The sequence below is a fragment of the Schistosoma haematobium genome, chromosome ZW, assembly GCF_000699445.3.
Source record: "Schistosoma haematobium chromosome ZW, whole genome shotgun sequence".
In the NCBI taxonomy this organism is placed as follows: domain Eukaryota; kingdom Metazoa; phylum Platyhelminthes; class Trematoda; order Strigeidida; family Schistosomatidae; genus Schistosoma; species Schistosoma haematobium.
This window is the reverse complement of record NC_067195.1, coordinates 79,944,451-79,969,354: the sequence shown is the minus strand read 5'-3', so window position 1 is coordinate 79,969,354 and position 24,904 is coordinate 79,944,451. Positions and strand designations below refer to the sequence as shown.

General features: G+C 33.4%; 1 protein-coding gene across 1 annotated transcript; it reads left to right on the top strand.

The window, feature by feature from the left end:
- The first annotated feature begins 2,437 nt into the window (after positions 1–2,437).
- On the top strand, positions 2,438–24,182 carry MS3_00004498 (uncharacterized protein). The gene is made up of 3 exons (XM_051212419.1): positions 2,438–2,646; positions 17,854–18,093; positions 22,513–24,182. Exons 1-3 carry the CDS (start codon positions 2,542–2,544, stop codon positions 23,017–23,019), a joined length of 852 nt encoding a protein of 283 aa, XP_051072603.1. The 5' UTR covers positions 2,438–2,541; the 3' UTR covers positions 23,020–24,182.
- The last annotated feature ends 722 nt before the right edge of the window (positions 24,183–24,904 follow it).

Genomic DNA, 24,904 nt, shown 5'->3' with positions numbered 1-24,904 from the left:
TGAGCAAATAAGAATAAAAAGGTAGAAAATTAATTTTCACTGAAAAATGATGTTTCACTGATTATTTTCCCTATGGTGTACTATTACCGTTAGCCATTATACTCAAACTCAACTTAGCATCTGTAAACAACTGAAAACACATTTATACATATAATATTTTACCAGCCAAACAGTCAGGAACTAATTCTCCGACACAATTTCCTATTTGTCCCTGTCCATATTGATAACTGCATCATATAGAAACTTGTCATGGAAATCTATCATAAAACAGCCTTGATCTCTAATTTTGTTTAAATGCCAAAACGTAGTCTGGGTCGAAACGGATATATAGTTATTCCAACCTGTTCGAAAACGTTGGTTCATTTCGACAGTCAAAACACGAGTTAACCACTACAATTATTATTAAAGTTCAAGGATAGAACTACTATAGAAAGTATAATACCAAACATCACATCATATTAGCTTCTTATGTTCCGGATTAATTCATAAATTGATTATGTGTTATCAGTTTAAAAGTACTCTGAATCGTTACCAATATCATATTGAAATCAGAATAGGACATCCAAATTATCTTAGTTATATTTTTTCATGTTTATATAATTTTCTCCAATTTTTTCCTTAGTTTATGAAATCATAACTAAATATGAAAATGAAGACAACATATCACTATAAAAATCAATTAAACATTGATTAGTTTCAATCAGTCCAAAATTCAATGTTTGGAATGGGTTAACTCAGAATTCTTCAACTAGTTCGTTTAATTAAGTAAATAAGTGTTATTTCCACTGTGGGCAAAATAGCAGTATGTGTTAAGCTCATTTTGGGATTCATTACCTGCATGAAGTTCCTTTCGATCTAGTGACTACTATAACATCATCAGCGAAAAGCATAAATGAATTGGTATCAGAAGGGGTTTTGTGGAGATTGCAGTAATTTCAATAGTTGAGATCATGAGTTAATTAAAGCTAGACTACCATGGAAAACCTGGAAGCAGTGAACGACCGTTTCGTCCTATTGTGGGACTCTTCAGCAAATGAGCATCCACGATCCCACCTCGCGAGATTTCAGCATGGGACCTATCAGTCTCGCGCGCGAACGATTAACCTTTAGACCACTGAGCCGGCCGACATCCAACGGTGTTAATGTCCAACTTCAACTAACCCACGAAATTGATAGGTCCTGGTTTTGGATCCTGCGAGTCGGGGTAGTGGGCGTGCACTGCTGAGGAGTGCCACACTAGGAAGAAACGACTGTCCAGTGCTTCTAGGTTTTCCATGGTGGTCTAGCTTCAATTGATTCATGATCTCAACCATAAATGAATTGTCGAAATTTCGTCCCGAATGTCTAACCAGTTCATTCTATCGGCAATAAATTCAAGTGATTATTGTCAATATTTGTTCTGTCACTCCACACTTTTCCTTCGTGATTTATTGTGTTGTGAGATATCCGATTCTGATGCTATTAAGCAGACATCCTATTCATGAGTGACAAGGACGTCCTATCGACCAACTGTATCAAAAAATAACTAAACATTCAAATATACACCTATCTTTCCACCAATAACGTGTATCACATTTATTTCCTAAGAAAAAAAGCCAAATACCAGCCAGTCATACGCGCGTATCATTTACCCAATGTCAGATTAAGCCGCTGCATCATTATTGTTGCTAATCTTTTTAACACTAAAGATTTTGACTTGATGACTTTGTTTAGAAAGAAAATTAAAGCTTCATGAATAAACTGTCTAATATAGAGAAAACTTCATAAAAAATCACCGCTCTATCTCGCATATCTTTTCTATAATTTCAAATGAAACCCTGGTTCTTCATAACTCAATTAAACATGTGTATATATATATATCTCTGTGTGTGGAGACATACTGTTTTCAGATTATATGTTCGTCCTACTCTTCTTTGTAAGCACTAAGTGACATGAAGTTCATTCATTATGTATTAGTCTACATGTAATTTGAATACAACTACAACTCAGTATATTAAATTAGTATATTTGGAGTGTATAATCCCGCATTTACTTTTTGAATGCTATTATGTACTTGTATAATGGATAATTTCTTTAGAAACATACATTTCTTCCTTCTCTTCGCTTAGATTACATAATGCGTGACAGAAATCAATAATAATATAACCCCCATGTTGTATTATTATTAATATTGATATATAATTACACCACTTAGAAAACCTAATTAATTCTCATACTCTATAGAAACGAGTATAATTATGTATACATACATAGAATAATTGACCTGGAGTAACAGAATAATGGTCATAATGCTAATTAACCAATCAAGTATTCACTCTAGCTATTATTATACAAACATGTATATCAAGAAATTGTACTTCCGGGAAGAAGTTTTTGTTTATTTGAATATAAAATTACTGGTAGTGTTTAAATTGTGTGTATATAAATCATTTGAAATAATTCAGGGAAATTTACACCCATTCGAGTTAAATTAGTTATCAACAAATCTATGTATAAATTGATTCATTATTCATAGATTTTGTATATTAATTATGAATCATCATGAAGAATTGTACAATATTCATAGTATTAGAGAATACAGTATCCAATTTAATGGCAAGCAGTCGATTAATCAAACGTTATGATTTGAACACGTTAAAGGTTGAAGTTAGTTGAAATCTTTTTGAACATGGCTATTATTTTATTAACATTATTACTGTGGTTAGTATTGTTTTTATGCATTATATTTTTATTGGCCCCCAAATGCCCTAGTACGGCCAAGAGTGGGGAGAGTCCGCTCTCCCTCTCGAAATGCTCTCACATGGTCACGCGTATATGGCCTCTGCCAGGAAGTTCTACTCACTGCCTTCTCGTGGCATTACTGTTGTTTACGAAAATGAGAGGACGAAAAGCGAATGTCCGGCGCTTTAACCGGATTCCAAACCAATGGTGCACATGTGCTCCAGTATCCTGAAGGAGCAAATGGTGTATGAACCAGTCGTTGGTCACCAGCTTCCATGGGACTGCATCTCCTTACAATGCTCCACTGCCTTGTGGATCAGACCTTCAGGTCGAAGGCTCAGGGTGTGGCCCCCAAGAACACCACCTGCTTCGGTTTGGGCACCCGGGCAGTATCACAGCCCTCACACATATCGAATGAGATTTGTGTGGTGCATATGTATTTGGTGCCTCCTTGTACCAATATCTATGTGTTAAAATAAATAAATAAAATAAAATATTTTGATTGGTTTATTACTGTGTCATGGCCGTTGTCAAGCTCGTTTAGATCACAGTACTGACAGAATTCTATCTATCAACTAACAATCTTAAAAGAAATAATGTTACCCATAAAATCTGAATTCATATCATATAGTGCGAGTCACAGGCATTACCATTGAGCCATTCATAAATTAGCTTTTTGCAATTATGAACTATTATCCATTGAAGATACTCAAAGTCAAAATGTAGTAAATAATTACCATGTTCAACTAATAAACTACTTCATTGTAAATACCTTTCAAACCACGTGCAATTATATCCAGGACTTTCATGCTCTGAGAACGAATACAATATTAAGTTTCTTTTCGTTAACAGTGTACACCAATGATGTGTAGATATTTGAAACCGAAGAGTGAACCTAACAACATCTAACCCTGTGATCAACAGATCGTATGTATCTAACACTATTTGTGCAAAACAAATTGAAATTTAATTAGGATATTCATTGAAAGTTCACATATTTTTAAAGTCATACTATTGATTATAAAAGAATAATCTTGGAGTGATTATTTTTGTCTGTAATGTTCATCCTACACATTCAATGGTCACATTTTTTAAGTTATTATTGATGTCATAGGTTTTGTTATTTAAATATGGTTATCTATAAAACAAAACCACAGCAGAATCTTACGATTCATTTTCGCTGATTGATTCATTTTCATTTTATTAGTCAGTGTTCCAGTTCTTAATATATTCTACTAATAATACCAGTAGGCCTAAATTTGCAATTATGTACCACTAAATCCCATATTAGCGATTAAATAAAAGTAACATACCAGTCAAGTAATGTCAAGATCATTGTAGTTTGTAGGTCTGAAATACTAAATAGTCCCAAACTAGAACGAAATATGAGTCTACCACCTATTGCTTTTTTCAATAATTCTTTCATTGACTTCAATTCTTTATTAAAATTGCTCTTTTAATCTCAGTGAAAATCAGTTTTTTTTTTAATTCGAGGTTAACCGACGCAAGTTTATTCCTTTCTTATAGTAACTAAAATGTGTAAATTTGATCAGTTTAAAATGCATACTTTAAAAATGATCTTATGATCTTATAATGATTTCAATACAATTAATGACAGTCTAAATAGGTGGGTACATCATTCTATGCCAAAAAATAACTACAAATGATTGTAAAATTTCCAAACATGCATATACAACCTCTAGTTTTATTTATTATAAGGAAAAAGATAAATTCACAGATTGAAATCATGAGTCAATTGAAGCTAGACCACCATGGAAAACCTGGAAGAACTGGACGGTTCTAGTGAGAAGCCGTTATCAGTGGAGTTCAACCAGGTCTGTTGTGAGATATCAACTCACTGAAGACAATGGTGCACGGTGGTGAAACTTCGTGGATTGGTTGAAGTTAGACAATAACACCGTTGGATGCCAGCCGGCTCAGTGGTCTAGTTGGTTAAGCGCCTGGCGTGAGACTGATAGGTCCTGGGTTCGAATCTCGCGGAGTGTGGGATCGTGGATGCGTACTGCTGAGGAGTCCCATACTAGGAAGAAACGGCCGTTTAGTGCTTCCAGGTTTTCCATGGTGGTGTAGCTTCAATTGACTCATGATTTCAATCTCTGAAATTTCTAAAATCTCCACAAACCCCTTCTGATAAAAAATGCTAATAACGTGACCAGAAGAGGATTTGTCATGGTTCAAATTGGAATTTGTAAATTACCCTGGTCACTACCAGTATTATCTGTTCTTAGTTGTAGGATGTCTAAAAAGTTTAGAATAACGGCACAGAGAACTTAACGGAACATGATCATGACTCTTCTGTGTAACTATAACCTAAATTACACTTCAGTAATTTCTCTTCTAATATTTAAGACTAAACCTTCAAACTATGAAAACAAAAAAAAGCATAGTTTGAGATGGCGAAGAATATATTTATGGTAGAATATCACTCCTTACATTAAATCGCTTTTCATGTGATTATTAATTGGATTTAAATGATTATAACATAAAACAAATTTTATACTAAACAAATATTAAAACAGTGAATATTTACCAGATTATCATACATAATGATTGAATTTGCCACAATGTAATTTGTGGGAATTGATGAAAAAAGCTATTAGGATGTTCAAAAAATATAAACATATACTTTTGGTATATAACACATTGGATAAAACTGCTTTTTCACATGCATTATATACTTCATTGACCGTAGTGAAGACTAAAAGAATTCTAAAAGGTCAAGAATAACGTCAACCACCTCCTTTGATGAAAGCATCGAATTTATGCGATCATTTGTTCTCTTCTATCATCATTCCGCTATTCGGGCGGTTTTGGAATTTGTAAGTACTGTGTGTTCACCGGATTCTAGTAAAAGATGAAACACTAAAGAAGCTAAAGACTCTGGTTTTTGAGGACTTCAAGAGATACACTAAATGCTGTGCCTCAAATGGAGATTATTTTGAAAGGGGATAAGATATATGGTAGATTTTGTGAAATAAAGTTTTTATGAACTTATTCCGTCTATTTATTAAACTATCTAGTACATTTTAGTTTTGCAACAATATTAGCATAATACCTATCAGTAAATGAATCAGGTGGGAAGGGAATTAACTATCTCAAGGTCACTCACTCTATTAACAGTATTGTAGCCTATATGTATACATATATATACTAGAACAGTATCCATCACATTTTATCAATACGCAGTGGTTTCCAGAAATCAGGGCAACCACTAACTTACAGTCTAATTTTTAATTTAGAAACAAAATCGAAAACAAAGGAGATAGCTCACTTTAAAGGTGCACTCAGAATAAATTGTTATTGTAGGTAAAAACTTTTCCATACTGTGTATTATAACAGAAGTTTGATGACCAGTGTTTTAAATGAACTCGAATATTCGTTGAAATACAATAAAGTTTCAAGTGAAGTGATATACTTTACTAGAAGATAGTTTTTATCCTAAACTGATTTAATGTGATAGAATTATCGTAAACTATGGCCGATTGATAGGAATTACTGGGAAGCCGGAAAGTGAGACAGAACAGCTATCCGGTTCATCTTAGCTTTTCCATGGTATTCATGTGAATTCGTTTGTGATAAAATCTATCTTGTATTAGAATCGGAATGTACACATTTTCATCAGACCTCATGGATTCCCATTAGAATTAATGAGAGTATTTTAAAGAAAATAAATGTGTATCTATCAGATATACATACAACACCTTTTGATTAACAAAAATAATACCCTTAATTAAATAGTGTCTCCAGAATGATCTGATTTGTAAATCTTCCTACTTTATAGTTAACTTATATTCTCAAATTATTGTAATACTACCATGGTGACTAATTATAAGAAAAGCTACAATATCGACACAAAATAAGCCTAAAGATTTTATGAAAAATCAATCGCAAGGTAATATCATTTTCACTTTAACTTGTTGTTTGTATTATTATTATTATTAGTAGTAGTAGTAGTAGAAGTAGAAGTAGAAGTAGAAGTAGAAGTAGAAGTAGAAGTAGAAGTAGAAGTAGTAGAGTAGAAGTAGAGTAGAGTAGAGTAGAGTAGAGTAGAGTAGAGTGAGTGAGTAGAGGTGAGTGAGTGGAGTGAGTGGAGTGAGTAGAGTAGAGTGAGTGAGTAGAGTGGAGTGGAGTGGAGTGAGTGAGTGAGTGAGAGTAGAGTAGAGAGTGAGTAGAGAGTAGAGTAGTAGAGAGTAAGTAGAGTAGTAGTAGTAGTAGTAGTAGTAGTAGTAGTAGTAGTAGTAGTAGTAGTAGTAGTAGTAGTAGTAGTAGTAGTAGTAGTAGTAGTAGTAGTAGTAGTAGTAGTAGTAGTAGTAGTAGTAGTAGTAGTAGTAGTAGTAGTAGTAGTAGTAGTAGTAGTAGTAGTAGTAGTAGTAGTAGTAGTAGTAGTAGTAGTAGTAGTAGTAGTAGTAGTAGTAGTAGTAGTAGTAGTAGTAGTAGTAGTAGTAGTAGTAGTAGTAGTAGTAGTAGTAGTAGTAGTAGTAGTAGTAGTAGTAGTAGTAGTAGTAGTAGTAGTAGTAGTAGTAGTAGTAGTAGTAGTAGTAGTAGTAGTAGTAGTAGTAGTAGTAGTAGTAGTAGTAGTAGTAGTAGTAGTAGTAGTAGTAGTAGTAGTAGTAGTAGTAGTAGTAGTAGTAGTAGTAGTAGTAGTAGTAGTAGTAGTAGTAGTAGTAGTAGTAGTAGTAGTAGTAGTAGTAGTAGTAGTAGTAGTAGTAGTAGTAGTAGTAGTAGTAGTAGTAGTAGTAGTAGTAGTAGTAGTAGTAGTAGTAGTAGTAGTAGTAGTAGTAGTAGTAGTAGTAGTAGTAGTAGTAGTAGTAGTAGTAGTAGTAGTAGTAGTAGTAGTAGTAGTAGTAGTAGTAGTAGTAGTAGTAGTAGTAGTAGTAGTAGTAGTAGTAGTAGTAGTAGTAGTAGTAGTAGTAGTAGTAGTAGTAGTAGTAGTAGTAGTAGTAGTAGTAGTAGTAGTAGTAGTAGTAGTAGTAGTAGTAGTAGTAGTAGTAGTAGTAGTAGTAGTAGTAGTAGTAGTAGTAGTAGTAGTAGTAGTAGTAGTAGTAGTAGTAGTAGTAGTAGTAGTAGTAGTAGTAGTAGTAGTAGTAGTAGTAGTAGTAGTAGTAGTAGTAGTAGTAGTAGTAGTAGTAGTAGTAGTAGTAGTAGTAGTAGTAGTAGTAGTAGTAGTAGTAGTAGTAGTAGTAGTAGTAGTAGTAGTAGTAGTAGTAGTAGTAGTAGTAGTAGTAGTAGTAGTAGTAGTAGTAGTAGTAGTAGTAGTAGTAGTAGTAGTAGTAGTAGTAGTAGTAGTAGTAGTAGTAGTAGTAGTAGTAGTAGTAGTAGTAGTAGTAGTAGTAGTAGTAGTAGTAGTAGTAGTAGTAGTAGTAGTAGTAGTAGTAGTAGTAGTAGTAGTAGTAGTAGTAGTAGTAGTAGTAGTAGTAGTAGTAGTAGTAGTAGTAGTAGTAGTAGTAGTAGTAGTAGTAGTAGTAGTAGTAGTAGTAGTAGTAGTAGTAGTAGTAGTAGTAGTAGTAGTAGTAGTAGTAGTAGTAGTAGTAGTAGTAGTAGTAGTAGTAGTAGTAGTAGTAGTAGTAGTAGTAGTAGTAGTAGTAGTAGTAGTAGTAGTAGTAGTAGTAGTAGTAGTAGTAGTAGTAGTAGTAGTAGTAGTAGTAGTAGTAGTAGTAGTAGTAGTAGTAGTAGTAGTAGTAGTAGTAGTAGTAGTAGTAGTAGTAGTAGTAGTAGTAGTAGTAGTAGTAGTAGTAGTAGTAGTAGTAGTAGTAGTAGTAGTAGTAGTAGTAGTAGTAGTAGTAGTAGTAGTAGTAGTAGTAGTAGTAGTAGTAGTAGTAGTAGTAGTAGTAGTAGTAGTAGTAGTAGTAGTAGTAGTAGTAGTAGTAGTAGTAGTAGTAGTAGTAGTAGTAGTAGTAGTAGTAGTAGTAGTAGTAGTAGTAGTAGTAGTAGTAGTAGTAGTAGTAGTAGTAGTAGTAGTAGTAGTAGTAGTAGTAGTAGTAGTAGTAGTAGTAGTAGTAGTAGTAGTAGTAGTAGTAGTAGTAGTAGTAGTAGTAGTAGTAGTAGTAGTAGTAGTAGTAGTAGTAGTAGTAGTAGTAGTAGTAGTAGTAGTAGTAGTAGTAGTAGTAGTAGTAGTAGTAGTAGTAGTAGTAGTAGTAGTAGTAGTAGTAGTAGTAGTAGTAGTAGTAGTAGTAGTAGTAGTAGTAGTAGTAGTAGTAGTAGTAGTAGTAGTAGTAGTAGTAGTAGTAGTAGTAGTAGTAGTAGTAGTAGTAGTAGTAGTAGTAGTAGTAGTAGTAGTAGTAGTAGTAGTAGTAGTAGTAGTAGTAGTAGTAGTAGTAGTAGTAGTAGTAGTAGTAGTAGTAGTAGTAGTAGTAGTAGTAGTAGTAGTAGTAGTAGTAGTAGTAGTAGTAGTAGTAGTAGTAGTAGTAGTAGTAGTAGTAGTAGTAGTAGTAGTAGTAGTAGTAGTAGTAGTAGTAGTAGTAGTAGTAGTAGTAGTAGTAGTAGTAGTAGTAGTAGTAGTAGTAGTAGTAGTAGTAGTAGTAGTAGTAGTAGTAGTAGTAGTAGTAGTAGTAGTAGTAGTAGTAGTAGTAGTAGTAGTAGTAGTAGTAGTAGTAGTAGTAGTAGTAGTAGTAGTAGTAGTAGTAGTAGTAGTAGTAGTAGTAGTAGTAGTAGTAGTAGTAGTAGTAGTAGTAGTAGTAGTAGTAGTAGTAGTAGTAGTAGTAGTAGTAGTAGTAGTAGTAGTAGTAGTAGTAGTAGTAGTAGTAGTAGTAGTAGTAGTAGTAGTAGTAGTAGTAGTAGTAGTAGTAGTAGTAGTAGTAGTAGTAGTAGTAGTAGTAGTAGTAGTAGTAGTAGTAGTAGTAGTAGTAGTAGTAGTAGTAGTAGTAGTAGTAGTAGTAGTAGTAGTAGTAGTAGTAGTAGTAGTAGTAGTAGTAGTAGTAGTAGTAGTAGTAGTAGTAGTAGTAGTAGTAGTAGTAGTAGTAGTAGTAGTAGTAGTAGTAGTAGTAGTAGTAGTAGTAGTAGTAGTAGTAGTAGTAGTAGTAGTAGTAGTAGTAGTAGTAGTAGTAGTAGTAGTAGTAGTAGTAGTAGTAGTAGTAGTAGTAGTAGTAGTAGTAGTAGTAGTAGTAGTAGTAGTAGTAGTAGTAGTAGTAGTAGTAGTAGTAGTAGTAGTAGTAGTAGTAGTAGTAGTAGTAGTAGTAGTAGTAGTAGTAGTAGTAGTAGTAGTAGTAGTAGTAGTAGTAGTAGTAGTAGTAGTAGTAGTAGTAGTAATGGTTGTAGTAATACTGGTAGTAGTATTGTAATTCGTTATTATGAAATCGTAATACATGTAACACTAGATCTTAGGACATTGATGTTGAACAGTGACTAAGTCAACTTGTAAAGTATAGAAATTAATTATTTTCAAGGATACTGACTTTTTAGCCAATTCCTATAACACCAGATTACTTCGATTCTATAGCTCCAACAACAGAGAAAAAAGGGCGAAATATGAGTAAGTGTTGTAATTCAAGGCTAGTTTATGTACAAAAAATCGAGTGTATTTATGGAGTTTTATGAGACTTCAGTTCTCAGAACTTTCTAAAATCATTCCAAGTATAATAACTGCATAGGTAATCATCTAATAAAAAGGTGGCAAGCAATCTTTCATTATCCTAGATATTCCTTAGAAACTTCTATTCTATGTTGATTGAATAGAAAATATTCTGTAGTTTCCTTAACTTCTAGAGATTTTAGAGGGATATTTTGGGACTCCTCAAAAATTCTGGTTTACTTCCTGATATAAAATGTATTACTATTATATGTGATTGACCTTAGAATTCAATAATTATCATCAAAAGCTATAGTTTTAATGTCCTAATCGTTACCTACAAATGTAAACACACTCATTATCTTCATATGTTATCGCATAAAGAAGAGTTGTTAACTTTGCCAATATAGTATAATTTAATATTACCTTTCAAGAGGTGTTATGACATTAGTTGAATAACTGCTCTTCATATCCAAGGTCGCATAATATTACTAACAGTTATACTATCGTATAATAACACTTAAAAATTGGTAAATATAAAGTGTTTTATTTTCTGAACTGTATGGTTTAAAACTCAAGTTTTATTTGTCTTTCTGTTGAATAAACACGGTTAACGTTTACTTCAAAAAGAATTGAACTAGTAGAGATCTTCCATAAATGAAGTACAACTTATTCAGTTTAAATAGGATCTAATTATTCATAATCGTACTGTTATTAATCATAAGTTTATTTTGATTGGCTTCTTTGGATTCTCCTGTTAATCACAACTCATTTACATCATAAGGTACTTCACTAATAACTAACTTTATGTAAACAAAATAACTTATTATAAACTAATTTCTATGTACCAATTTTCTACTATTTATCTCAAATTTAACAAGAATGCCATATTTAGTAAGATACTTCTCTGAAAAGTACAAAATCTAACTTGCACATTATGATACGTTGTTGTAAGGATTCTTCAATAATCCCCATTCTCACATGTGGACTAGAATCCATAGTACTAAGGAAGCAAGACTGGACTAGACTAGAAACGGTCCTAAATACAATACGGCGAATGAACTTAGGTATAAATGATAGAAAACAACTTACTGTACAACAACTTAAACTAAAAGTAAACTTACCTAACCTAGCCAATAAAATCATGCAAAATAGATTAAACTTATGGTACACCGCGCATAAAAGACCAAATAGCCTAATGGTGAGGTCTTTAAATAGCGAATTCAATAACCCACACAATAATAAAGAGGCACACACAAAAAACTGGCTAAGACAACTGCACCAAGACATTGTAGAAATGGGTGAAGGATTACCGGAGAATTGGATAATCCAGCCTAATAAGGTTAAAATCAACGCATATCAGGAATACTTTCCCAAAATAATAGGCAAGCGTCAACTAAACTATGTGTCAAAATAAAAACTGCGATAGAATGTTTGCAACAATCAAAGAAATGAATAGACACTATAGAAATGATCATCAAAATAAACCTAGTACAGGCTTACCTCACAAATGTCCCCTAAATGACTGTAGTAAAACGTACAAAACTTTAGGCTGGCTTAATAAACACATTCAGTCGTGTTATCCATATCACAAATCACTAGTAAAAGAAACTAAAATCCAAATAACTAAAAATAATTCCATAAATAATGTAAATAAGTGTCTGTACTAAGTGACTGTACTAAAAGTCTCCCAACTAAGAAAGGTATAATCGATCACTGCTATGTAGTACATAGATGGTCAGCAATCACCGGACAGGAAGTAAAACAAAAAACAAAAAATCCTGCAAAAACAACTATTAAGCCCCGGTAGTTGTGCCGTGCTTCGATGTAGCCTCTTCTCCAGAAGGGCCTACTAGGCTTCACCAACTTGTTTGGCTGGAAGGGGCACTTGCGAATGTATAAAGAAAGGTTCATTGCCAGTGATTTAAAACCTGTTACCTATAAGTCAATCACTTCTCCATTTGATCCTTAACATGATTTGAGATTCAATTTAAGTAACAAGTGTCTCACTCAACTTTTCAGAAGGATCAAAATTTTATTCATGAATTAAACTGAACAAGAAAGAAAACGTAAAATATGATGGAAAATTAATTTATGTCTAGATAATTTCATTATAATGATGTACAACCTAAATTCTATAAAACGTTAGCATCAGATGTAGAAGTACATATAAGTTAAATGTAAAATTTTCTTTGAATGGAATGGATCATCAAAAAATATTGTATTGTTACTACTTTTAGTAAGACTATCTGTGGGAGCTATTTTGTTCTCATTAAAAAATTATCCTTCATCATGGACTGATACCAACCCCTGAAAATTAACGATCATCAGTCATAATTTGGATCTCAGAAAGGGAATGTACATGACCTCAGACGTGTTAGAAATCAGGATCTTTGAATCTTGTGGTGAATACTTTGTTACTGGACTACTAATCTCAGATTGTATGCTTAAGAGATCCGACTTCAGTGAATTCCTTCAACTTCATCAGTGACACCTATTTTACTCTTCGTAACGTTCCAATAACATTTGGTCAACTCATTTTAAAGTTAGTCTTCAGTGATTACACTTTTTAAATCTTAAACATTATTTACATACACTTGTGGATGAAAATTTACAAACAATTGATATTTACTTATTGTATTTTCTCATGACACTACAAATTTACGAATATTTTATGAATGCAATAGTATCATTGATAATTATAGTTAGTGTTCCAGAACCATTTCGATTTATATCTTATCGCATTTTCATATTTATTTGAATATTTGTGCATGAGTTATTGTTAAACATGAATTGAACATAAATATTTTTGTATTAGAAGGGGTTTCTGTGGATATTATAGTAATTTCAGTAGTTGAGATCATAAGTCATTTGAAGCTAAACCACCATGAAAAACCTGGAAGCGTAAGACTCCTCAGCAATGAGCATCCAAGGTCCTGCCTCACGAGATTCGAACCCAGAACCTGTCAGTCTCGCACGCGAGCGCTTAACCACTAGATCACTGAGCCGGCCGGCATCCAACGGTGTTAATGTCTAACTTCAACTAATCCACGAAATTAAGCGACACATTCACCATTGTATTCAGTGAGTTACTATCTCACAACAGACCAGGTTGAACTGCACTGGTCACTACTTCTCAATAGAACTCCAAAAAATACCTCTTGAAGCCAGTCACTAGTGGACATATGAGGCCGTCCAGTGTTTCCATGTTTTTCATGGTGGTCTAGACTCATGATCTCAACTACTGAACTCAACTATTGTTTAGAACTGATATGTTGGGTACTTTAATGTTTGACACTGACATTTAACCACTTCCTAGTTCCTCAGAAATCTTCTACACTTATAATTCTGTATAGAAGACAAAAGACGGAAACGATGAAAAATGGTTAACTTCTAAGGTTAGTTCAACCACAGAAAACGAGGGTATCTATAGGTTTATCCTCCATCTAGATATTCTAGAAGGCCCTGGAAGGATACTGCAATTAGTCACGAAAGCGGTAATTATCTAAGTAGTATATGACGCATAATATGTCGGTTTTCTGGAACTTTCCAGGAAGCGCCTGTTAAACTGTGATTAGAGAAAGTATTTTCAGTTTATCCCCATATTATGAAAGCGCTTCCAAGGGATTCTCGATGATACCTAACAAAAACAATTAACAATTAAATGAATAATTAAATAATTTAAAAATAGACGGTAAATATTTGTGTAATATCTTAAACGAAATTTTAAGTCTGCTGGTGGTATGGTTACTTGTCATAACAGAGAAATAACTACTTTCTGCTATTCGTTCAACGGAATAAGCTTGATATAGCTCATTGAGATAAAGAAAGTAAGACTGTCGAAGAAGATTTATTTATGCATCAAACACTGATTTACGATTCATCAAAATAATATAAAGTTCTACATTGTTTTAAATGTCCGATCAATAAATAAATCTGAATGTCCTGGTCCATCAGTTACTTACTTACGCCTGTTACTCCTAATGGAGCATAGGCCGCTGACCAGCATTCTCCAACCCACTCTGTCATGGGCCTTCTTTTCTAGTTCCATCCAATTCTTGTTCATTTTTCTCATGTCTATCTCCATTTCCCGACGTAATGTGTTCTTTGGTCTTCCTCTTTTCCCTTAGCCTTGAGGATTCCATGTGAGGGCTTGCCTTGTGACGCAGTTTGGTGCTTTCCTCAATGTGTGTCCTATCCACTTCCAGCGCTTCTTCCTAATTTCTTCCTCCACTGGGATCTGGTTTGTTCTTTCCCACAGTTGGTTGTTGCTAATAGTGTCCGGTCAACGGATCTGAAGTATTTTGTGTAGACAACTGTTAATGAACACCTGTATTTTCTGGATGATGGCTTTCGTAGTTCTCCAGGTTTCCGTCCATCAGTAGTTACCATTATCTAAGCAATAAGTTGATGCAGGTATACAATTTATAAAATCAACAGGTTAGCTACTTTAGTTAACATATATAACTAACTTACTGAGTTATATATATTGTACTTCTTCCTAAAGATTCGTTACTAAAATGAAAAAGAAAACGAATACAATGCATTGTAATTATTTAGTATCATATCAGACAATATGCTCTTCTATAAGTTTAGGTACAATATTTCTTTTATCTTAAAGACTTGGATATTCATTAAGTCAACTTTCAAAAGCTGAGTAACTAAAATTCTACGTCTCTCTACCCAAGATACCTATTTGTATAAAGCTGGTTATTAGAATTTATTTTAAGATGAATTTGGTAGACAATGATTAAAACACCTACTTTTTATTACGATTGTTTTGTTTTTTTCCAGTAATCCAAGTATAAACATTAGAATACACTTTGATAATAATGGTTAACTAACATGCCCAATATTTTCTACTGATCACTATCGATTGACTATGTAATGTCAAAATATGATAAATGTGATGTTGAGTTGTATAGACTAGTAACCAGATCACAATTTGATTCATAGAATTTGATCATTATTAAAAATGATCAAATAAACTTAATATTGATTACTATTCACTGCTCAATCATTAAAGAAACATACTGTACATAATTGACTTATAAATAACCTGTTTAGAAACTGTTATGTAATTTTATTCAATCACGTAAGCTTTGAATTATCATTAGTTATCTTTATAAGTTTACAACAACAAAAATTGTAATGAGAGTCATCATATAATTTATGTAGTTTATATCGCTTACAGTAAATCGAACAACAATGTTATTTTACTTGGTATTGTTTGACTTGTATCTTCCCATTGAGTGAGGTTTAAGACTGCAATTGATCAGTCTGTTATTGGCATATGTGCATACTGTGCGTATGCCTCGATATTACCTTAATTCACAAGCTATTTGTAAGCAATGATTGATAGTTCATGCTGATTTTCAATATTTAAAAAAGAAATTTCCCTTTAAACAGATCAATAAATGGTAAAACATTGGTCACGAGTACTTTTATTTTCATTGTGATCAGTTCACGTGATGAACAAACAGGTAAAGCACTAGACTATAACATGCAACAATTCATAAATGCCGATAAGTTTACAACTAGAAACTATTCCATTTAAATTTAGTAATCTACTTATAATAAGCTGATGATTAAGATTATCCTCAATCTCCTCATGTTCAACTCGTGTGTTGTATTCATCACATTTTTGGTTATTTCCAGTTCTCTCAGTGAATAAATTTTACAATATTAGACTGTAATTTTAATAATTTCATTTCTAACTGGACTACATTGGATGTGTTCATAATACATAGTTGATGTTAATTCCAGTTCTAAATTGTCATAAAATGATTAAATGAGAAATACTTAGTAAAATTATATCAGTTGATTCATTATTAGAGAGTAACTATTCCCGTTTCATTATTTTCTTTTCTCTACCTTTTAATAACAATCAGGATGACAACTTCCTGAGATCTGCACAGAAATATTTCATGGAGGCATTGGTGAGATGATAGGATTTTGATAGTATAAATCACAAACTCATCTTAATTAGACCGCCACTAAGAACTATAAAGCCCTATACATCTGTCTCATCCTAGTATCGGATCCTTTAGCAATGTGGATCTACTACCCCACTACAATGAGTCAAATTCAAAATTTTCAGTCTCACATAAAAGTGTCTCACTTCTATATCACTGAGCTTGCATCCAATGGTGTACACGTTTAACTTCATTCAATTCGCTGTAATGGACGACCATCTTGCATTCCCTGGAGTAGATAACTGTCTGATACTCAATACAGTTAGGCTTCATTAGTCATAGCTTCTCGCTAGAACTCCGTGAATCACATCTTTAAGGAAATCACTAATGAGCAGATGAATATTGTCAGTGTATGGTTTTGTGGAGATAGTGGTGAATCGCTCCAAAATGCAATACAATTCTGTACTAAATTAGTCTCAGTTAGAAACTAGGATGATTCCATACCTCTTATATCGTTGGTGAGTACTTAGTACATGTAACTTAATTCCAGGGTTTTCTCCTGATTACTATCGATAAAGTAACATCGGAACTTAATGTTCGACGAGCAAGACAGTTCCTCACAAAGTTGTCAAAAATCCAAGAAAATACTGAAAATATCTTGTCCAATCAGAGTTCTCTGGAAACTTGCAGGAGAAGAATTAGGTTTTTATTATTTATGCTAGAAAACTACCGACATTTTTACCAATTTTAACACATTATTCAGGAGCTTCTCGAATCAAATGGTCACATATAATCCTATAAATACCTTTCTCTTTTTATGCACAAACTAAGTAATGCTTCTTGCGTACTTCCAGTCTTTTGTTTTCTTTTTACTGTTTAAGAGTAGGAGATTTCTTAGGAATAATAAGCGGTTAAGAAGTCAGTGAATTAACGTTCACATACAAGAACTATTACTTAGTGAATGCGGCGTCTCATCATCTAGATGAGTGTATAGCAACTCACGCGCAATTGAGTTGGTTCACATTTAATTCGGTTAAGTCATTTTGTTAACTTATTAACTAACTGAGTCATCCATACAACAACAACTTATCTATATCATTGTATCTTTATTATTGTTGCGAATATATGAACATGTATTCTTGAGCATTGCTTACTGCCTATTCATTTATTCACGCTGCTAGTCTTACTACTAACAGCTTAATTGATTCGATGATTCATTCATTTCACTATGTATATATATGTTCATGTTATTCATGTTCATTGCTCTCTCTCGCTTAATTGTACTCGCTTACTTGTACTCATATTCGCTAACTCACTCGCTCGCTCTCTTGCCTGCTTGCTTTTCGGCACAACTCTTTCATGCTTGTTTGACGCACCTGTAGTTTTGGATATCTGTGTGTGGTCCCATAATAAACATAATCAACACTTCGTATTCGCCTTCTGATTAATATACCGTTGGGGCGTTATCTAGTGACGGTTATCAAGACGAACTGTATACGAAGTTTAAGGATTATATGGAATACCGACCACCAAAAGTGATTAGAATGCAACATTATGAATAGACTTCTATTAGCCCTATCCAATCGACAAAATGACACTGATCAGTACTCAGAGATCAGTCAATGTATATATATATAATCTTCCATTACGATTTGATCAACGTACTATAAAACACTGTTTATTGAATTTTAGATTGAATTAACTCTTAAAAAACCTACTTTATCAGAACTTACTCATTATTATCGTTTGAATCGTTTAATTCAAGTGATCAATGAAAATTATCATTTCTATGACAATTTAATTAATCAATTAAAATGGTTACATACAATGATTAAAGATGAAAGTAATAAAATGAATTTTATCATTGGAAGTATATTAAAATATAGAAATCAAAATAGTAATGGAATACCAGTTGTATGCTACATATTCAAGGTAATCAAAGTCATATTTATTGATTTGGGCTTTTTAATATCTACTAATTATTCCGATAATATTCATTGATATCTATTGAATTTTTTGTGGAGGCCCGTAATTTTGTCGTTGTTTAGATCGAACGATGTTGTCGAAAGAGCTCTTCACTTTAGTGGCCGGTGATCCGACTCCAAGGAGATTGTAATGATGATTGTTGTTGAAATATATATATATCGCCTATTCTCGTATATAATCATCGACTTAAATCGCGTTAGTCAATAACGGAATTAAATAAGTCAAATAACGAGAATGAACTTTTGAATACATATATTTTGTATATGAAGCGAATGGAACAGAGAGAAGAGAAACGACTCAGAGTGGAAATGGCTGGTAAGCCAACTCCCATTTGACCAAGCGTTTATCAATATTTATAGCCACACAAAAATAAGTTACAGACATGTGATTAGAAAGGCACGCACATATGCGCTCATATAAACACAGTCAAGATTGATAACAAGGTCAGAATGTGACTCAAATACAATGAATGAAATGGTCTGTCCAAAACCTAGAATAAGGTATATGAGCTTAACATAATAACTGACACTACAAATTATTCGTAAAAACAGCTTATGAAGTATTTAGTTAGTTGGAAGATATATTATAAACTGTCATCTACTGAAGAATCAATAAAAATCCGGAGCTTCTGACTGATTATTCAGTAAAATGATGAATTTTACAGACAGGAAAAGTATTCATGGTCATATACACAATCAAATGTGTGATATTCTCACCTCATACACCAAGCATTATACATACAAAACACAAAAACTATAATGGGATTTTATTAGGAGGTTTGTGAAGATTGTATTATAACGCTCGGTTTTCACTGTTTACACGAATGGGAAGTTAATTTGCCTTAGACGAATATCTACACTAGATACCCTTCAAGTATCTATTCTACAAGACATCAACACAACACAAATCAAGGACACATGATTAGCCTAAGTAAGTATATATCTGCACAAAAAACCAATAACAATCACAATAATAATAAGGGTAAGAGAATATATAACACATCTAGTACCTATCAGACTATCTACAAGTCTGACTAAGCAAACAACCAATCATTACCATTCTAGCCCACACATCAGATTGATAACCTCTGAGATGTTCCATACCAGGATGAAACTTTTGTTCAGTGTTGCCTATTTTTTCAAAATACTTCTTCAACTGATATCAATCTGTGGGGAAATCTAAATTCCACTTCAATTGATTTTCATAAATTATATCTATCAAACAGAAATCGTACGCTCACTAGTGACTAGTTTCAAGATTTTTAAAGTTTTATCAAAAGATCATGACTGGGGAATATCGGCCATGATTGGTGTAAAACAGTTACCCAATAACGTTGTTGGGTGATTGTATTCCATATAGATAGTTGGTTGGAGTTATAGAAGTATACGACTGTACATCAACTCAATAGTCTGAAGGTAACGGGCTCACTGTGAAGCTTGAATGTCCTGAGATAGTGACTGTGAATTTCTGAAAATTCCTTTGCATTATCGCGCTCGCTAGTCTGTATCCCTTTAATCAATAGCCAGAGTGGAAACGCATCAGTCGAAATCTTAATTTATTCTTCTCGATCCCTAGTACGTTAGTCCATCTATCGATTGATTACTTAACTTGGCCACTGAGACGCTAAGTCTAGTACGAGTAACCTTGAGGACTGGTGAGATAATCTTGATTCTTCTGATGCCAGTTTTGAGTCCAGATATTAAAATACAGTAGGTAAAGCTTGTAATAACATAATTCGAACATACGCGCGTCTATTTACAGATGTCAAGGTAAGCATCACCCTACAAAATAAAAGTCGCCGTTTATATATAAACAAGCTAAAAGGTGGCAATGAACAGAGCAAGTCGTGAAAAATTGACTAACCATGATTTAGGAATAAAAAAAGTGTAGCAACAATCATTATCTTTAATGAGAGCTTACGATAACAGGAATAGAGCACTATAATAGTTTAATTGTACAATGGAAATATGGATAATAACTATCCGTAAGATATTCCAAAAAATTCTGATGTGTTCAATACTAGTCCAATTTAATGACTCTAGTCACCTTAAGCTTCCTAAAGAATCGATACACGGACACGTGAACTGGAGTATAATAGATCTCTTCTGGTTCATTAGAGCTTTATTGCATTTTTAACCCGATACTTAACTGCATATTCTTACTTACTTACTTCTTGCCTTGCCTTGCTTGCCGCCTTGCCCCTTGCCTTGCTTACGCCTTGCGCTACTTGCCTTGCTTACTTGCCCTTGCTTGCCTTGCCTTGCTTGCTTGCCTTGCCTTGCTTGCTTGCCTTGCTTGCCTTGCCTTGCCTTGCCTTGCCTTGCCTTGCTTGCTACTCACTTGCCTTGCCTTGCTTGCTTGCCTTGCCTTGCTTGCTTGCCTTGCTTGCTCCTTGCGCTTGCTTGCCTTGCTTGCTTGCCTTGCCGCGCTTGCTTGCGCGCTTGCCTTGCCTTGCTTGCTTGCTTGCCTTGCCCTTGCTTGCTTGCTTCTTGCCCGCCACCTTTGCGCGCCTTGCCTTGCCTTGCCCTTGCCCTTGCTTGCCTTGCCTTGCCACTTGCCTTGCTTGCCTTGCGCTTGCTTGCCCGCTTGCCCCTTGCCGCTTGCCTTGCCGCGCGCGCGCCTTGCTTGCCTTGCGCTTGCTTGCTTGCTTGCGCTTGCTTGCTTGCCTTGCTTGCGCGCTTGCCGCTTGCCCTTGCGCGCCTTGCTTGCGCGCACTTGCTTGCTTGCCTTGCCTTGCTTGCTTGCCACTTGCTTACTTGCCCTTGCTTGCTTCCTTGCTTACTTCTTGCTTGCTTGCTTGCGCGCCTTGCCTTGCCGCCTTGCCTTGCTTACTTGCTTGCCTTACTTACTTACGCCTGTTACTCCTAATGGAGCATAGGCCGTTTCATTTTACAACTGAACAGATTCAATATAAGTTATTTCATAAATAATAAATATATAATTGATTAATAGGTGCTCTGATTTCCTGTCACCTGTTTGCACCAATAATTAGTATTCACTCAGGAAAATGATTTTATTCTTTTTGAAGTCGATTTACTATTCTTACGTAATAATGTCAGTGATCACACTAGATACTAGGCCGATTACCTGTGTTGGCACTAATTGATGAAAATAATATGAAATGAGTAATTGCTCCCCAATGATAAAAAGACGATTGTATCTCCTAAATGATTATTCATCTTATGACTGTTCTATGGTACACTGTCTTATATATGCGCCAAAATGTGATCTCTCTTTTGAGTTATGCATTACTTTCATATTATTTTACTGAATGGAAATAATAGTCAACGACCTATCAATTCATTATTCCGTTATGAATTTAAAAGAATCCCTAGTTGTGAACTTAGTGAGATTTATAAATTATTGTACAATGTGACCGAACATTTTATTTGTATATTCATCACGCGAATTATGCATGATAATGATAAAAGTATTTGTGACCACTGATTTAACCATTGATTGTTCCAATTTATTTATATTGGTTGTTTAAATCTACCCATTGATGTTTAAGATTGTAATTGTTCAGTCAATTCTTGGTAATATGTGCATCCTGTGCGGATTGTTTCGATATCTCCGTTAAGTTATAAGCATTGTAAGTAGGAGTGAATAGTGGCTTGCAGTGGAATACTGGATGCAAGTTTCGTCCTGTTTAGAGTGGTTTTAGTAAACTGAGAATTTTTATGGTCGATTAACTCTATGAAAACATAAAATTGCAGAACTGATAGATTTATTATTAATGACAAAGAGAAAATAATATTTATAGTCGATGGATAACGCCAACCAGGTAGTGCCATGCAAAACGTGTATTCTGTTCTATTTAGGACCTCTGAGGTTAATGTAAATTTATCACAGCGTTATTCACTGAATTACGGAGTTTACATGTGTATCAACTGGTGTTTATATCATTAATAGTAAGAGTTTCAATCACAGTGTTGTTGATATTCAGAATTGAATTTTGATACCTGTACTCTATATGTAATGGGCTTTTCGTCTTATTTGTGATTCGTCAGTTGAGTCTACATGTATTTCAATGCTGGTTTTCACACTAGGACTCTTAGCTTTTATCATCTGATAAGATGATACTCTTATCATGCGAATCATTCGTTTACTTCAAAGGTTCGAAATCAAATGAAACAATTGTTCTAATTAATTAATATGAATTTCTCACTAAGAAAAAACACTCTCAAGTTTGGTTAATATATAAGAACTTTCGCCTAAATTGGATCGAATAGTTTCACGGTATTTGGGCATCGAGTTGATGTGAGACATTAAAAAGGGAGAATGTATTTGTAAAATCTCAGCGAATGAATATCTTTTTTTCTCCATTCTCTAAATCATTCATTATTTATTCTAATTTAACAACAGATATCCAACATAATGGTTGAAATATGTGAATCAAGAAAATCATGCATATCAAATATTATAAACAATCGAATGGTTGTTGAATATAATGATAATAATAACTTGATGAATTCAACTATTGATTTGGAAATATTTATATCGGAATTACATGTTTTAATGGATTATTTCTTTGAGTATTTATGTTATTTCATGGTGAATTTACGTAATCAAATTTCAGCAAATGAAAATTTCATTCGTTCTTTTACTTCAACTTCTTTTACGATGTCAATGAAATCATCCAACGTATCATCATCATCATCATCATCATCATCGTCGTCGTCGTCGTCATCAGCATCACCGTCATCAAGAATGACATGTCCAGTGATTACATCAATTTCTATATCAAAATTAATTGATGATCTAATAGACATTGAATCTCATATGCCTATGAAATATAATGAACAATATACTGAAGCACAAAAACGTTTATCAATAAGAATCAATCTACAAGTTAATAAAAATAATGAATGAATAAGTTCGATTATTTTCTAAAAACCTACATTTAATAATAATGATATGTCTTAGAAACAGTTGTATAATGTATTCTGTTCTTTTTAATATTCTCATGTATATATATTCTAGCTATTAAAATAATGTTAAAGTTGGTAAAAACAATCTTGTGTAAAACCAAAGTGTAACATTGTATTGGGGGGGGGGCTGACTCGAAAGTAATTAAGAAGATTTGTAACTCAGGAGGACATTTTCAGAGGCTGTAAAACAATTCCTATATATATACGGATTCTATGTAACGAAATTTCTTTATTTCTCTTTGTAAGTAATACTTTGTCTATAACCCTTCTGTACTTACATATATTACATTCATACTTTGTGATTTGTTTGAAGCTAACATTTGATTGAAACTAGTCAAAAGGTTGACATCAAATCAGCATTTGTAATGTTATTCAAAAGCCTTCACGGACGTATACTAAGGTAAACCTTGGCTATACGGAAATTGAAACCACCTTTATGTGTCCAAAAACAGTTTGTCCTAACACTTAACCTACCCTGGTAATACTGATTTATTATCCAGACTGTTAATCACATTGTCTTTGTGTACTATATTATTATTATTTCTTACCTTTAACCTGTCTAGTTGACCTTTTAATTTTCATATAAAAATGTCTTAACAAGTATGTAATGTGTGATCAGATTGTTCGAAATGTATTGCACAAATATATCACATAATTCTGATACACTACATCTTCTCATTGCATTATCGAAATGAAACCAACATGGTATTAAAGTATTGACAGGTTCTGAAACTGACTAAAACTCATCTGTGTTGTGAACTTTTTTTGGTTAAAATAACTTTACTTAGAAGCGGTTGAGATATTGAATCACTTTGTTTATATTTCGACTGTGTGAACTGATTGATTTTGTTCTATATTACTGAAATGTAAGCACATTTCTTGTTTGTTCTTTTTTTATTAGGATATTTGCTGTTGATAGCTATTGATTAGTCATATTTGTAGCAAAATGAACTATTCCATCCTTTTACTTGTTGCCTTGACTGATAGAAATATTTTTCCTATTGTGATAATTGGGTTCTACCAAATGTCTGTACTCATTGAAAAAACGTATTGTTCAGTAACTCATTTATACATTCTTGTACGTTTTGTCAAGGAAGTTATTAGCTATGATCGTCTTTTTGGACAATTTGAACTAGAAAGGGAGTCACTGAAAAAAACCCAGCGCCACAGATAAACTGGAGTTCCTTGAATTCTAGATTGAATAGAGGTATCATATTAAGTACTTTTTTTCCATTTTATCTGAAATTCTCACAGAATATAATCTGGGAGACAAGATTACTTGACCAACTGATTGGTTACGTGCATATATACATACATACTAGGGAATTTTAACAATCGTTTCTGTACATTATATTCAATGAAAATAGTATGATTATGAGTTACTGATCAATCATCAAAATAAATGGTTAAAAGTAAAGATTCATATCACAAAGCGATCAGTGATTTCTCACTCTTATCCGTTATAAGCTATAATAAATATATAAACTGTAAATTGAAAGGGATTATAAGAGAAGGGGTCCAAACGAACTAGACAAATCATATCAATATTACTCAATGACACTTCGGTCCACACACGAATAAATGAAAGAGAGAAGACTGAGTTTTAGGAGAGTTTTAATATTCCCAGCAAAAGTCAATTTCGAATACAATAGTTTTGTTTACAGGGTAAGGATGATAACCTTGGGAACATATAGCAAAATAACAAGCCGTAAGAAAAGACCATCAATCAGATCATTTGTAGAAAAGGTCAGCGTACTAATATAAATTAGGAGTTGCCGAGGTCCTGATATAATTTTTTAACGAAAATAAAAAAACTAGATGATCGA

Coding starts and splice junctions, on each gene's coding strand:
- MS3_00004498 (XM_051212419.1), top strand. CDS start 2,542: ATGAAGAATTGTACAATATTCATAGTATTAGAGAATACAGTATCCAAT. Junction 2,647..17,853: donor TGAACACGTTAAAGGTTGAA/GTTAGTTGAAAT, acceptor ATTGAATTTTAG/ATTGAATTAACTCTTAAAAA. Junction 18,094..22,512: donor TTGTATGCTACATATTCAAG/GTAATCAAAGTC, acceptor ATTTAACAACAG/ATATCCAACATAATGGTTGA.